The sequence below is a fragment of the Macrobrachium nipponense genome, chromosome 24, assembly GCF_015104395.2.
Source record: "Macrobrachium nipponense isolate FS-2020 chromosome 24, ASM1510439v2, whole genome shotgun sequence".
NCBI lineage: Eukaryota > Metazoa > Arthropoda > Malacostraca > Decapoda > Palaemonidae > Macrobrachium > Macrobrachium nipponense.
Genome location: NC_061091.1, coordinates 55116776 through 55131775, shown reverse-complemented (window position 1 = coordinate 55131775; position 15000 = coordinate 55116776). Strand labels below are relative to the sequence as shown.

Genomic DNA, 15000 nt, shown 5'->3' with positions numbered 1-15000 from the left:
GGTTCCACAATCCTCTGCAGGTTATATGAAAATGAGGAGGCACCATAATTATATATATAATATACATATATATATATATATATATATATATATATATATATATATATAGTTATATATATATAAACAGGGATCATTCACTGATGTGATAATACTGCTTAGTTACACAAAACCTGGCAAAAACCTTGGCAATCGTAACGCCAGGTAATTATTCATTATAACTCCGCCACGCGTCTTTTTTTCTTCTTTATAACCTCCGATATCCCGAAGATAAGGGTATGGTTTTTTTTTTTCTTTAAATGCACCTTTACCTATTTCTGTCAGTTACACACATCATGATGCTTCAAAGGCTCCGGGGACACTAACGGCCTTCGTGTCAAATCATTCTTCGTCAATCAGCCAATCAGCGACGAATCGCAAATATCATGATCAGGAGTATGAATCGTGAACCCGGTGTGCAAGAAGCTTCAGCGATCCTATCGGTTGTAACGGCAATCAGTTAATCAACTTGACAATCTAACAGTTCACACGAGTATGAGGTGCATATAAAGTATGGAAGAGGCTTCAATGATGCTGCCTCGTGACGCTAAATCAATCTTAATCAATCAGTGAGGTGCAAGAGCAGTCAGCTGTACTCGCGTGAAGATGCAACCCAGTCTTGTTCACATCCGAGTGTCGTCATGACATACGAGCTGATCATACAGGCATGACCACATTCCATAACTTACGAATATTCGCCGAATGCATAAAACCCCTGAGAGGAGGCCAAAATTAAGGTCAGTAGCGCTGTGTGTCACAGCATTATTACCTGTGGTCTACGCTGTGCGTCGATGTTATTACCACTGATCTACTGGGAACAAGGTATTATTTACTATAATAAATGTGCATACACTTGCATGGACGAAGACCCTTACCAGGGAAGCTTCCGCAGAATAGAATGCCTATTTGTCAAAAATGACAGAAGGAAGATGAGAAGAGAAAATAACAGACTAATACGTCGGAAAAGCCGGGACTGCAACGCTCAGTTTACGATATTATTTACACTGCGTTTTGGATAACTGACAGACAACAGAAATGCTCTTTATAAATATGCTATACAACCTAAATTTCAACAATAAATTTACTTACGGATATAAATATTCTGCAAAGCAATAACAGGTAAGAGTCATTGTTACCAATATACGAAAGTATATATATGGATATATATGTTTATATATCATATACATAATATACATACATGCATACATACACACACACACACACATAGAAATCCAAGGGAAGATACAACTCACGGCAGCATTTCTTCTTTCATTTTATTGCAAATGCGAACAAAAACCATCAACCCTACAAGCAGAAACAAATGCTCAATCAGACAGTAGTACCAATAACCAATATACTCCAGAGCGAACAATTAACAGACGAATAAATAACATCAGTTGCGTTACAATAAAAAAACAATTAACAGATAAATAACAACATTCCAGTTATGTTACAGAATATGCTCAGCGCATTTGTAAGCTTACGTTGTACAGTAGTTGTAGAATAAGCCTACTCAAAGTCCCGTAAATTTCAGGTCCGTCATATAATCTACATTTTTCTACTAATATATATTAACCCGTGAATGGCTAGTTCTTCCGATTAACAGATCCGTGAAGGCAGTTTCGTTCGTGCAGATCTATTCTGCCGTTTCTCGTCATTTGCTATCTTGTTAATGCTTGTTATTTGGTAATTAGTGCTGCGAAAGATTAGGACACTTGGCGGAGAAAACACAGTGCTACATTTACACACACGCACACACACACAGGAAGATATATATATATATATATATATATATATATATATTATATATATATATATATATATATATATATATATATATGCGTGCGTGAGGGGCGGGGGGTAAGGCAGCGTTACCATATCACGGTTATTGCCCCTTTCATATCCAACGAAACAATTTAAAGATGGAAAAATGCGTTGACATATTCCGCATCAAACTATAGAGAAATCCAGTGGATATTATCAAAATAAAATTCACTCCTTCTCACGACAATAAAACCCGAAAAACAGCCACAGGCATTTAATTCCTTTGGGCAAAAACTTCAATAAGCTTCCAACCGGAGCTTTTATAAATTTGCCCTCTGTCGTATTGAAATCCCATACGAAGTAACGGAGTTTTTAAGGACTTTTTTTTTTAATTATTTCAAACAAGCAAAAATTAGATCACGCGCTGTTATGTAACCTGTTTAACCGGCGGCGATGTTAACTGGTGAATATTGTAGATTTTAAAGTAAATAGATGATTCTGTCGATAGATAAGAGTTTATGCAGTCATGCCAGTCCCAAGTCCGGATGAAGGCGGAAGGTTGAACATAGGCTTCACGACTTTATCTTATGAAAATGTGAAGTCTCGTTGAAACTTTCAAGACACCTTTGGCAGTCCAGATAACGCGGTCGTGGGCCACAACCTGGCCAGAAACCCAGCCCAAAAGATGACCACGTAACGAGCAGGGGGACGACAGAAACACACCTCATCTTTAAAGGGTAAAGAGTCACATCAAAGCGAAATCACATCATTGTAATGCGAACAATATCAAGGGCTTTCAATAGAGCACGACCTCAATTAAATGAGAAGATTTTCACGACCCCACTACGTGCAACAGGGACCTCGTCTACTGCAGCCGCCGAACAGGATATCGAAAACACCACCGAGCCTCTCTCTCATGGTAACTAGAATTTACGTCTACCTGGTGAGGGTTAATTACAGGTGAACGTGATACTAATCAGCTATTGTATGGGGCATTGTCATCCGGGTGGATCCCTCTTAGATGTCCCACTCAATGTAGATGAATCAATGACTTTTTCATTTAATCATTAACTTGGATATAACTCTCTCTCTCTCTCTCTCTCTCTCTCTCTCTCTCTCTCTCTCTCTCTCTCTCTCATTACTAATTTTTAGTAATTTTCCAGAGCTGTTAAAATAACATGTTAAAGTGAATTCAAAATCCCCTGGAGCACCATTCCATTAAAAACTCATTCCTTTTTGACTAGAATTACTCACGACACTTCAAAAACGAAAAGTAAGATTCGTTAACATTCGGGACATAAACAAAGGTGAATCTGGCGCCCACGGATATTATACAGCTGATTTGCCTGAGGATGAAGATGTACTGAGCATTCGCCTTATATAATTACCCAAAAGGAAGAAAAAAAAAAAGCTTCAGGTTCCAACACAAACATAACGCAAATCTGCACAAAGCGAGAAAAATCTAATTCCCTTTAGAATACCCTCAAGAAGTCAACACGGGGATGAGACATGCGCACACCTTTTCGACCAAATTCTCACCTGTGGTAACGGAGTCCTCGAAGATGAGGTAATCGGTGAAGCTGTCGTTCTTGTAATATAATCTGAAATCGTATCTGGTTCCTGGCAGCGCCCTCGTCAGCTGTATCCCATCGGCCACCCTGAGAGGGGAGAAGGTGGAGTTGGGAGGGGGGTTGCCGTAAGGGGGTCTGTAATCCAAGCGGTAGTGTCCCCCTTCGTCGAAGATGAGCTCAGAAGGGACGGGGAGGAAGACGTCCTCGCTTGTGACCTACAAAAGAAATACAGAAAAGTATCAGAGAAGCAGTCAGTGCAGACAATATTATTCAACATATGAGACCTTGAAAAACGTCAAAAAGTAAGTCTGGGAAAACATAAGTAATATCTAACAAAATAAGTTATGCGCGAGTCACTAAATGCATAATTCGTAACATTAAGTTCAGGACACAAAACAATAAATTAATAAATAAATAGATAAATAAATAAATAAATAAATAAATTAAATTAAAAAGTTGAATCCCTGCTTATGACCTACCAAAAAATAGGAGAGAAATAACAAATAAAAAAAATCCTTAACAAAATAAGGCAACTACCATGAATTTCAGCGTTACACTTAAGAAAAAATAAGAGAACGTCATCTGTCAACAGAAGCAAACGGACACTGTAAAAGGGCCAATTAAATGCTTCGTATAATTAAGCGCAACAAATAAAATCTAAAAGAAAATAACTTACAAAAGACCAGTAGGTTAAAAAATGAATTGGCCAGAACGGACAAAGAGCCATTATTCATGAATCCTGTTCAGGAACAGAAAAAGAATTAATTTCACGTGAAACTAAACATCGCGTCATTCAGCGCAGTCAGAGGAAAACCTTTAGGCAACCACAATTCATTCTGCAGTCGCCCCTGTTGGATGCAACAAGTCATGGGGTCCACATCAGGCCTTTCATACCCTAAACACATTACCTAACTTGTGAACCATCTATGGGGCAAAGGCCCTTGCTGGCACGAAGCAGTTTAATCAATACTAAACACTGAATTTTGCACTGTGAATAACAATGCCAAGTCGACTGATGAGCGATGCACACCATTAGCATTCAATCATACGCAAATTAGGTGCTTTCTCTGTCCTAGCTCAATTCCCGTTGCTAATGCAATTCAGATGGTAATTGGCAGCTCATTTACATAGAGGAGACAGCGACAATGCGATAAGCCACTGGGCCACGATAAATTATGCGTTCGTTATCCTCAATCATGGCATTCAGGTAGACCATTCTGATCGTATATAAGTAAATATACTGTTCATATATATATAAACACACACATATATAAACATATATATATATTATAAGGAACGAACCAATACTAAGTAATGCACTCATTGAATTCCTATAGATGATTTATATATATAAACACACACACACACACGCACATATTAGATTGGACAACATAGTTCGGAAATTTCCCATCATATAAATAACACGAAGCATACCATGGATTGGAACTCATCCCGAATTTTAAACAAAAGCAGCTGTCAATACAAATGTCAGATGGTAGAATCGTCACCGATAAAACAACAAGATAATAGGATCAACCTTTCCAATGGAGCCTGAGACTCTGACCATATAGACAGTATCTTCTTCAAGGCAACGATGGAGCGGATTAAGACAACTGACAGAACCAACGTCGGGTTATCGGTGACCCCAGGCACCACCTAAGGGCATGTCTCACACTATATATTTCGCAAATGCAACTTATGTCATTTACTACTTGATAAGGGTGGGAGTCAGTCCACTGATATATAGTCCTTAGCTTTAAACCAGAGTGTTTTAATGGGCATTTTATACTTAAGACGTATCCTGTTTTAACAGAAGAATTTATATATAATATATACTGATTATATTATATATATATATAAGAGGAACAATACAATACTAAGTAATGTACCTATTGAATTCCTATAACTGATTTATTTACAATTCATTTTGATTTACCCTAAATGACCTAATTACTTTACACATGATAATTCAAATCATATTTAAATGTTAGGACAAGGAACACTTCCCCAAGTTAATTTCTATTTTGAGAGTTAGAAAATAAAACTTGATCACGCATAAAATTCAGTAAAACAAAATCATAATAAAGCAGGTACATTTCACTTCAGGCCAAGCTGTGCTTTCCCTTCAAATATGGAACACACACACACACACACACACACACACACACACACACCATGAAAACCGGCAGCATATGAAATGAATTGAATAGAAAATACAAAACATCAAATTAAGTCTAATCTTCTTTGTGGGAAATTGCTCGTCAAAAGAGCCGTAAAACCTCGTGCATTTATTTCTCCATTATTATTTTATTCTCAGGGGACTGAGCTAAATGAAATAACGGTTTATAGCGAAACAGTACATAAAATATGTGGAGAAATATCTGTACAAGTATTATTTATACAGTTAATAGACGTAAGCGCGTATTCACCGTTTTATGTAACTATGCACGAGCACTTCAATACATATACACGAGCATATTCACCCGCTGTGATGCCATAATCACATAATAATAAGGTTATAAAGCTACCAAACTCCACGAAGCACTGCGTGGTTCTCGTTTATTACTGATCATACAAAGGAAGGTTACTTTGTCTGGTTTCCAACTTGCTGGGATCTCATCAGTACAATCAGGCCTATACCAGCATAATGTTATACTTTTAAGCAGCGAACCGTACAATCTTCTATAAGTCATGATTCTGCTCTCTCTCTCTCTCTCTCTCTCTCTCTCCTCTCTCTCTCTCTCTCTCTCTCTCTGTGGACTTTTCACCCTACAATGGGTGGGTCCCAAGGTGTTACTTTCCGGTTCTCCGCAAGTCTTTTGGAGCTGAATTGCTATCGTATGCATTTCTCTACCCTTCTGGTGACCCAACACTGTATACTAACTATCATGTACATAAGCTTAGGAAATGAACTTAGAATTATCTATCTGTCTATCTATCTCTCTGTCTATCCATCTATCAATCTATCTATCTGTCTGTCTGTCTGGTTTCTTCGCTTGTCGTGTTCCTATTTGTTAGAATATGCAGTCACTTGCAGTTATATATTAGTTTTATTTTTATTAAAATTTACACGCTTTTTTTATATCCTGATTAATGGTTGTGTTTACACGTGCTTGTATGCGTGCTTGTGCATTCATTCGCTGCGATTTAGATAATCATATCATTGGATAACTTTCATGAAACTTGTTGGTGTACAGAAACCTTACACACTCACTCACACACACATATTATATATATATATATATATATATATATATATATATATATATATATATATATATATATATATATATTTGTGTGTGTGTTTACTGTATATTTTCAAGTTCCATGAAAGTTATCCAATGATATGTGTAACGCTTAGTCGTTATTTGTTTTAAACACTCGTTACAATTGTTGCATTGCTTTCCTTACTCGTCAGTATTTATCGTCATGGTGACGAGGTTACTTTTGTCGTGGTGTGAGTGACAGCTGCAGACAGGTTTTGGTCTTTTGGATGGCGATCCCAGAGGTTCTCGGAACCTTCAGTTGAGAAGGCAACAGCAGCCTGGCAGACTGGCAGTATTGGAGCAGCTGGAAGTCGTTTGTGACTTCAGCAAGAGGAAGAGGACTCGTCTGCTTCTGTGTCTTCGACAATTCTTATGAATTTGTCTGTTTGATTATTTTGCTGCTTGGGTGTTATGTGATGTGATTGGTATTTATTTTTGGTTTTTGTGCTGCCTATTGGTATTATTATTATTATTTATGCTGTTAGTGTGATTGCCTGTTCTTATTGAAATCTTTAATTTTTGGTGTCGAGCAAATGTATGGCTCTGATAATGATATGTGCATCATTATACTTACTGTGGTGTCAAGCAAGTGTATGGCTCTAATTTAGTGTATGTTCACATCTTTTATTTCTGGCTTATTAAGGGTTCTGATTATCTACTTATTTTGATAATTGATAGTTGTATTTTCGCCACCCAAAACCTGGTCTCACTTGTAAATAATGTAATTTAACCTGTAAATAAATTAATATTATGGTTATTTTTGTGTTTTTTGTGTTTTGTTAAGTCCTCCTCCTTGATCTATCTTGCCTTTCGTCGTCATTCCAGCCCAATGTCTTTTTTTTTTTTTTTTTTTTTTTTTTTTTGAACCTGCTGGTCTCTAATAACGAGACCATAACATATGGTTATCCAAATTGCAGCGAATGAATGCACAAACTATATAAGTAAACACAATTATTATCGAAACTGGAACACGCGTCATTGTTACTACAAATAAAACTAATGCATAACTTCAAGTGAATGTATATTGCAAATTAAAGGAAGAATACGAACGAAGAAACAAGGTCACTTTAAAAACCTACAAACTACACAGAACTGAAAGCATATAAACCACCGTAAGACAAAACCAAATAAATCCACACATATATAACGGGGCCACTTTTTCTATTCTAATGAGATTTAAATGCACGAGTTGAAGCCAAAAGCTCTCCCTGACCCTTTTCCACCCCGCATATATAATCCCTCTCTCATATCTTACTTTGCAATTGCAACAGCGCATTCGTTCGCCACAATTGGAGATGATACCGATATCCGATTCAGTATTATAAGCTGCCCGCTTCAGGTCGAAATTCTAACCCTTCCTTTCTTTTTAATAACTCGCGCTGAAGGGCTTCAGTGTTCGCATTCCGTTTTCTTCGCGTACGTTCTCCGTTTTCTGTGTGTTTGTGCATTCTTTTCACATGGTGGGTTTCGCTGTATATATTGTATATAATATATTTATATATATATATATATAATATATATATATACTATATATCTATATATATTATATATATATTATATAATATATAGATATATATATCTATATATATATGTGTGTGTGTGTGTGGTGGATATGTAATAGTGTGTTATGGTATGTGTATATGTATATATATACATAATATATATAAGATATTTTTTCCTAGACATTTGCTTACATGGTTAATCGCCGTTTGATATTATGATGCCCGATTATAATAAATTAATAACTATTCAAACAAGGCATAACATTGTAAAAGCATTTTAGAAATTTATGTAGTTACACCGTCGATGACCATTCATGTTGCAGTCAGTTAACAGTGCCAAAAAATGCAAGCAATCAAATCGTGTTCACTTATTTTGGAAAATTGGCAGTGACTCCTTCATGGCAACCGACGTTGGAGCACCAGATCATAACTTTAAACGGCATTCATATCAAATCAAACACACAATGTTCGAAAAGCCGAGTTCGCATTTTTGCATATACAAAATCTTATCGAATAAGACTGCCAAATCCTGCGGCAATCCATAATTAGTAAATTGTATTTCAATACAATGAGAAAATAATACAACGACGTTCTAAAAATGATATATAGTTTTGTGCAGAAGTTGTGAAACTTTCTCATATTATTGCATCTGTCAACCAGTGGATCCGTCATCATTCAAATAAAATTCATATGTTAAAATTGCAGGCAAATTTGAAAAGTTACGCGCAATTTTTGCAATTCGTATAGGCTACATCCATTGCCAACGGCTAGCTGAAATAACGATATCGATGGCTCAATGATGACTCAAACTCAACCTAGCGAAATTACACGTGAATGTTCTGAAAGCTATAAAAACGAAATAAATTTCAATATATCTAAGTTAGATATACGTACATCTTTAAAGGTGGACTTATGTCCCAGCACCCTCGGAACGTTTAAATTCGTCCACTTACTAAAATCCCGATTTAAAGACCAAAATTAACACCCGATATACCATTTCAGTAAAGAAAGTATTAGTAAAATACCATTTCATAATAATATTTCAGCGACAAAGACAGAACCGTTAATAATAATGATGATAACTACTAGAATGCTGAATGGACGAAACTGAACTACACCAGGCAGATGAATATAAAAATTAACTATATAAAAAGAGTAAAAGACACCACAGATTACGAAAGTTAAAAATGAATACAAGAAGATATCACTTCCTATTGCCCAAAGTAAGTAGAGCGAAAAACTAAACGGATTAGTACTGTATGATTTTTCACCACCAAAACTTTAAGCAAAAGTAAATAAAACAAAATAACGAAAAAACCCAAGCCTCCTCAACAATGAAAAAATAAACCAGATGTTAATCAAAATAAATCAGGAAAAAAACCACATTGCAACAGAACTCATCAAACGCAATTCTGCCTCTTGCTAACAAACAGAACTTCCCCACTATACTTGACTCGGGTAAATATAGCCTGGAGAGAAGGGCCAGACACACTTGTAGTGAGCCTTAGCATTCTGGTGCAAGCAGAAACACCATGACATTACATGAGGAAAGCTTCATCTTCACTTGCTTTCATTCAAGAGGAAAGCATGAATCAAAGCACCAAAAAGCCTCCTTCAACGGGAATATTTGCTGCCTTAGGCTACTTAGCCCCCCCCCCCCACCCCTTCCCTCTCTCCCTCACTCTCTCTTTCTCTCAGTGTATATAACACACACACACATATGCATATATGTGTGTGTGTATATGTAAACAATGCTTACACCCATACACACATGTATACACATAATCACCCATTCCTAAGAAACAAAGGAAACAAAAACATATATAAAGATAATGAAGCAAGACAGCCAAGGAAGAAAAATGACGTTGACCTAACATTTATTCTAAGCTAAAAATCTATAAAGCAGCGAATTTTCACTGTAATTGTAACTTAAGACCCAAATAGTAACCATCAAATTCACGAAACAAAGCAAAGTTGTCGATTCCCAAACCAAAGAAACATTCCATCCAGATATAAAAAAAAAATGAATAAATAAACTTAAAAACAGAAAACACTCAGCCCACCCATTTCATCTCAGCCAGATTTCGCCTATCCACTACAGCCACTACACATTCACGTATCCGGCCCTCCACGTATCTCACAAGAGGAAGGCCTCGGTGGCGCTCACACCTAAACTAGGAAATTCACGTACCACCAGAACCTTCTCCATATCCGTCCCAACCCCCCAAATCCACGACTACCATAACTCGTCTTATATAGTAGGAGTCCTCCCCAGACAACCTTTACATTATACCTGCACTGCACAGAGGAGGCCTTACCAAGGCCCTTCCCCATACATCCCATAAATTACCTGCCCAAACCGGAAGACCTCTATCTGTCCCCGGATAGCATTACAACACCGACAAATGTATGGCCTCAACACGAAGCCCAGGCGGATGATGGGAACTCTATTTTAATAGTTGGCACGGCTGAAGCCACAGATATACCAACAAGCAGGGAGTATTTTACCATTCTAGGTGGATTTCTTATCTTGGTTTTGTATCTTTGTTATTACTGGTGGTGGTAGCAGTAGTTGTAGCATTAAGATGAGCAATCGTATCGAGCAGCATTCTAAAATGGCTTACTATCATTATCATTACTAGCAAATCAGGGGGGCGGGGTGGGTGTGTCGGATAAAACCCCATTATACCATCTTAGGGGTCCCCACTATAACCCAGCGAAGTTTCATGCCCATCGAACCACCCGTTTGGCCGTGATTGAATGACAGACGGACGGACAGACATAACGCCCATTACAGTAAGATTTAAAAACTTCAAACTATCACTTGAGACAAGTCTTACAAGCCTTAAACTTGTAGGCTACATCACCAGCAAAAAGAATACAAGAGAGAGGGGGCAATGGTTCAGTGCGCAATAGTCAATATTGCAACCTTTCTTAAAATGATCAATAAACATGGTCATGAAGACAGTCCAAAGTACTCAAGCACCCACCATCCAGCCCCCTTATAAAAAAAAAGAATATCTACAATAAACGCAGATTTCGTTGCGTGGAAAGCTCGCAAGCCCATTCAGCATTCGTATTCGCAGCGAGAGCCACAATAATTCACAATACACAATATACAAAAGGATATATTCAGCGACGTCCTCATACAGTTTGGCCCCTTTTGGGACATCTACGCCCCGCGACATAATACAGCCCCATTTCATTCGCAACCACCGGTTTATTCTCGCCTCGTCTTTCTTCCCCCAACAATGCAAAACATTTTCCTGCGGGGTTGAAAAGGTCTCTCTCTCTCTCTCTCTCTCTCTCTCTCTCTCTCTCTCTCTCTCTCTCTCTCTCTCTTGGATAAAAGCAATAGAGAAAATGTAAAACGAAAAATGGTTTGTTTCTCTGCCTTGGTAAATAGCAATAAAAGAGCAGCCATATAAAACACTAATTCTCTCTCTCTCTCTCTCTCTGAACACAAAAGCAAAGTAAGAAACAGAAAAAAGTATCTCATCCTAAATAGCAAAAAAAGAGCAATTATTAATTCTCTCTCTCTCTCTCTCTCTCTCTCTCTCTGAACACAAAAGCAAAGTAAGAAACAGAGTAAAGGTATCACATCCTAAATAGCAAAAAAGAGCAATTATTAATTCTCTCTCTCTCTCTCTCTCTCTCTCTCTCTCTCTCTCTCTCTCTCTGATAAAAGCAACAGAGAAAATGTAAAGCTGCAAATGGTCTGTCTCTCTGCCTTGGTAAATAGCAATAAAAGAGCAGCCATATAAAATACTAATTCTCTCTCTCTCTCTCTCTCTCTCTCTCTCTCTCTCTCTCTCTCTCTCTCTCTGTGCCAACACACAAGCAAAAGTAAGAATCAGAGTAAAGGTATTTCAACCTGTCACCATCATTCACCTGAGCGTTCAGACCGCTCTAGAACAGGAAAGAGTAGGGAAGATGGGACGAAGACAAAATGTCAACAAGTCATCAGTAAAGACCTTTCTTTGCTCAAAGAAGCGAAAAACAAAAACAAATAAGTGGGGGGGGGGGGGGGGGGGGGTGGGGGGGGGGGGAAAGGGGGGGAAGGATCTAACGATGTCACAATGGCACTTTGTTTTCCTAATTAATACAAGAAAAATCCCAAAAGCTAGTTGTTGTTTGGTGCTCTGCGATCGATCTGTTAGTATCGAATATGCATTCTCTAAGAATGACCTCTCCTCTCTCTCTCTCTCTCTCTCTCTCTCTCTCTCTCTCTCTCTCAATATATATACATTAAATAAATGTAGTGTGTGCGTGTGTGTGTTTGTCTGTGCCAAAGGCTAAGAAGAAATGACAAGTACGTACAGCAGCAAAGTTAGGACATAATTATCTGGTGTTTGTAGAGCCAACTCCTCCTCTATAGAAGTGTAGACAATTATTTTGAAAGGAATATGTGAAGACAGTTCTGACAGGTTGAGAAAAGTAGATACGAAGAAATAGATCAAAATTAAATACTAATTTACTGAGTTTTGAGGTGGGTTGACTCCTTAGCGACAGCGGAGGATGAAAGGTATAATTCGGAAGTATAATTCGAAAGTCTTTGGAGGAAGATCGAGAGAGATACAGAAATCACACAAATTGAGGGCTTCGGACAATGTACAAGTTGGGGTGGCCGGAAAGATGAACCCTCAGCATACATATACAGGGGCTTGTTTTGAGCAAGTTTTCTAATAAAATCCCGTTTATCTTCAGTTCGGAAGTTAAATGGACGAATGCGGTTGTGAATGGACTTCTGTCACCGTTGCCCTGTTTTTTTTTTCTACAGCCAACTCCTATCACAGAAAAAAGCCTGAGCTATTGGTGTGCATATATATATATATATATATATATATATATATATATATATATAGATATATATATATATTATTCGTGTGTACATAGAAAGAGGGATGGGTTAATGTAACAAATTTACCAAAGTTGCAGCAACGACCAAAAAAACAAATAGATAAATAAAATGATGAAAGAAAATTGAAAACCCACAACCTCCGAATCTCGGCAACAAACTTCCCTGTTATTGGCTCATTTTCTCGTGGAATAAAGCCGTCTTAATTTTCCCTGGCGCGTTTTCGACGAAATGTTTTATTTTTGGTGATGATGCCGCAGAAAAACGACCTCAGGGCCCAATTTAAAACCATTACGCAACATTCGTCGCCAGATTAAGACTTTCATGTAGAAAGAATAGCTGCGCCATCGCCATAATGCGAAAAATTAAGATGCAGGAACTTAATCAACTAAGATGATTATAAAGCTATTTTTCGCTCGTGGGATAATTGTTTACATACATATCTGCAAGGTGCCAAAAATAACTATGACTAAACGCCATTTTATGTGTTGATATATACGAACGCCATATGTATATATATATATATATAGTGATATATATTACTAGAATATGCTATATATATATATATATATATATATATATATATACAAGTATATACTATTATAAATATAACATATTATCTATATATATATATATATATGTGTGTGTATATTCACACCTATATCGTAGTATATATATATATATATATATATATATATATATACATATATATATATAGTATATATGTAAATATATAAAAAAGACATCACATTACACCAGACCATCTTCCCATAATACCCCCAACCATCTAAGTCATACAACCCCCCTCCATATTTCAAGGCTCCTCATGCCCACGCTACACTACTTGCCTCTCACCAACTACCCCACCCCCCCGCCCCGGTACCCCACGAGATAATACCAATGACCCCTCCCATCCCCCACCCATTCACTACCCCCCCCCTCTACTCCCCCCCCTCCCCTCCCCCCCACACACAAATACAAATACATCGCAAAATCACCCAGGAAAAGCCTTTGATTGATGGCCGCGTCTCCGCTATCTTATAATCCCTCGTGCGTGCCGGGTATCGGGCATCTCACTTAACGAAAGACACGAATAATCGTGCCAGAATCCATGCAAATGCGTGCGATTTGAAGATATTGACGGCAGGAAGCAGGAAGAGCCATCAATCCGTCACGTCAAAACGAGCTAATGTTTCAGGCAGCTGGGATCGCCACCCCCCCCCCCCCCCACCCCCCCCCCCCCCTCTCTCTCTCTCTCTCTCTCTCTCTCCTTGGTATATGGCAATAAAGATCAGCTATTATTAAAATATTCATTCTCTCTCTCTCTCTCTCTCTCTCTCTCTCTCTCATAAAAGTAATAGAGAAAATGTAAAACGACAAATGGTCTGCCTCTCTTTGCATTGGTAAATGGCAATAAAAGAGCAGCCATTTTAAAATATTAATTCTCTCTCTCTCTCTCTCTCTCTCTAATAAAAATAATAGAGAAAATGTAAAACGACAAAAAATCTGCCTCTCTCTGGCAATAAAAGAGTAGCCATTGTAAAATATTATCTCTCTCTCTCTCTCTCTCTCTCTCTCTCTCTCTCTCTCTCTCTCTCTCTCTCTTCGATGGCAAGTGCACGGGATAAAAATGTCTTGTCAATTATAAAATTATTATTATTATATTATTATTATTATTATTCTTATTATTATTATTATTATTATTATATTATTATTATTATACACGAGTACTGGAAAGGAACAACTGAGAACCACTGATCACCCTCGTCACATCTTTAGAGAGGAGTGTCAACTTCTGAAGATGAGGGATCTTTTAATGCCTCCAAATTTAGCTACAAGTCGATGTTTGTTGGGCCGTTTTGGTTCTCATTATCGTTACCAGAGGCAGCTCATGTATATTAGCAGTTACAAGTAACAATCCATTCAAAACAAGCCACTCTTGTAATATGTTGTATATTACCTAAGGAACTTATAAAAAGGGCTCTAGTATATTAAGAAGTAAT

The 15000-nt window shown here is 37.6% G+C and overlaps 1 protein-coding gene across 1 annotated transcript in view; it reads right to left on the bottom strand.

The window, feature by feature from the left end:
- LOC135205644 (tyrosine-protein phosphatase 10D-like) overlaps positions 1-15000 on the bottom strand; it is a 247217-nt gene that overhangs the window by 186324 nt on the left and 45893 nt on the right. Inside the window, 1 exon segment of the mRNA XM_064236462.1 lies at positions 3340-3586. Coding sequence (XP_064092532.1) covers positions 3340-3586 — 247 coding nt within the window.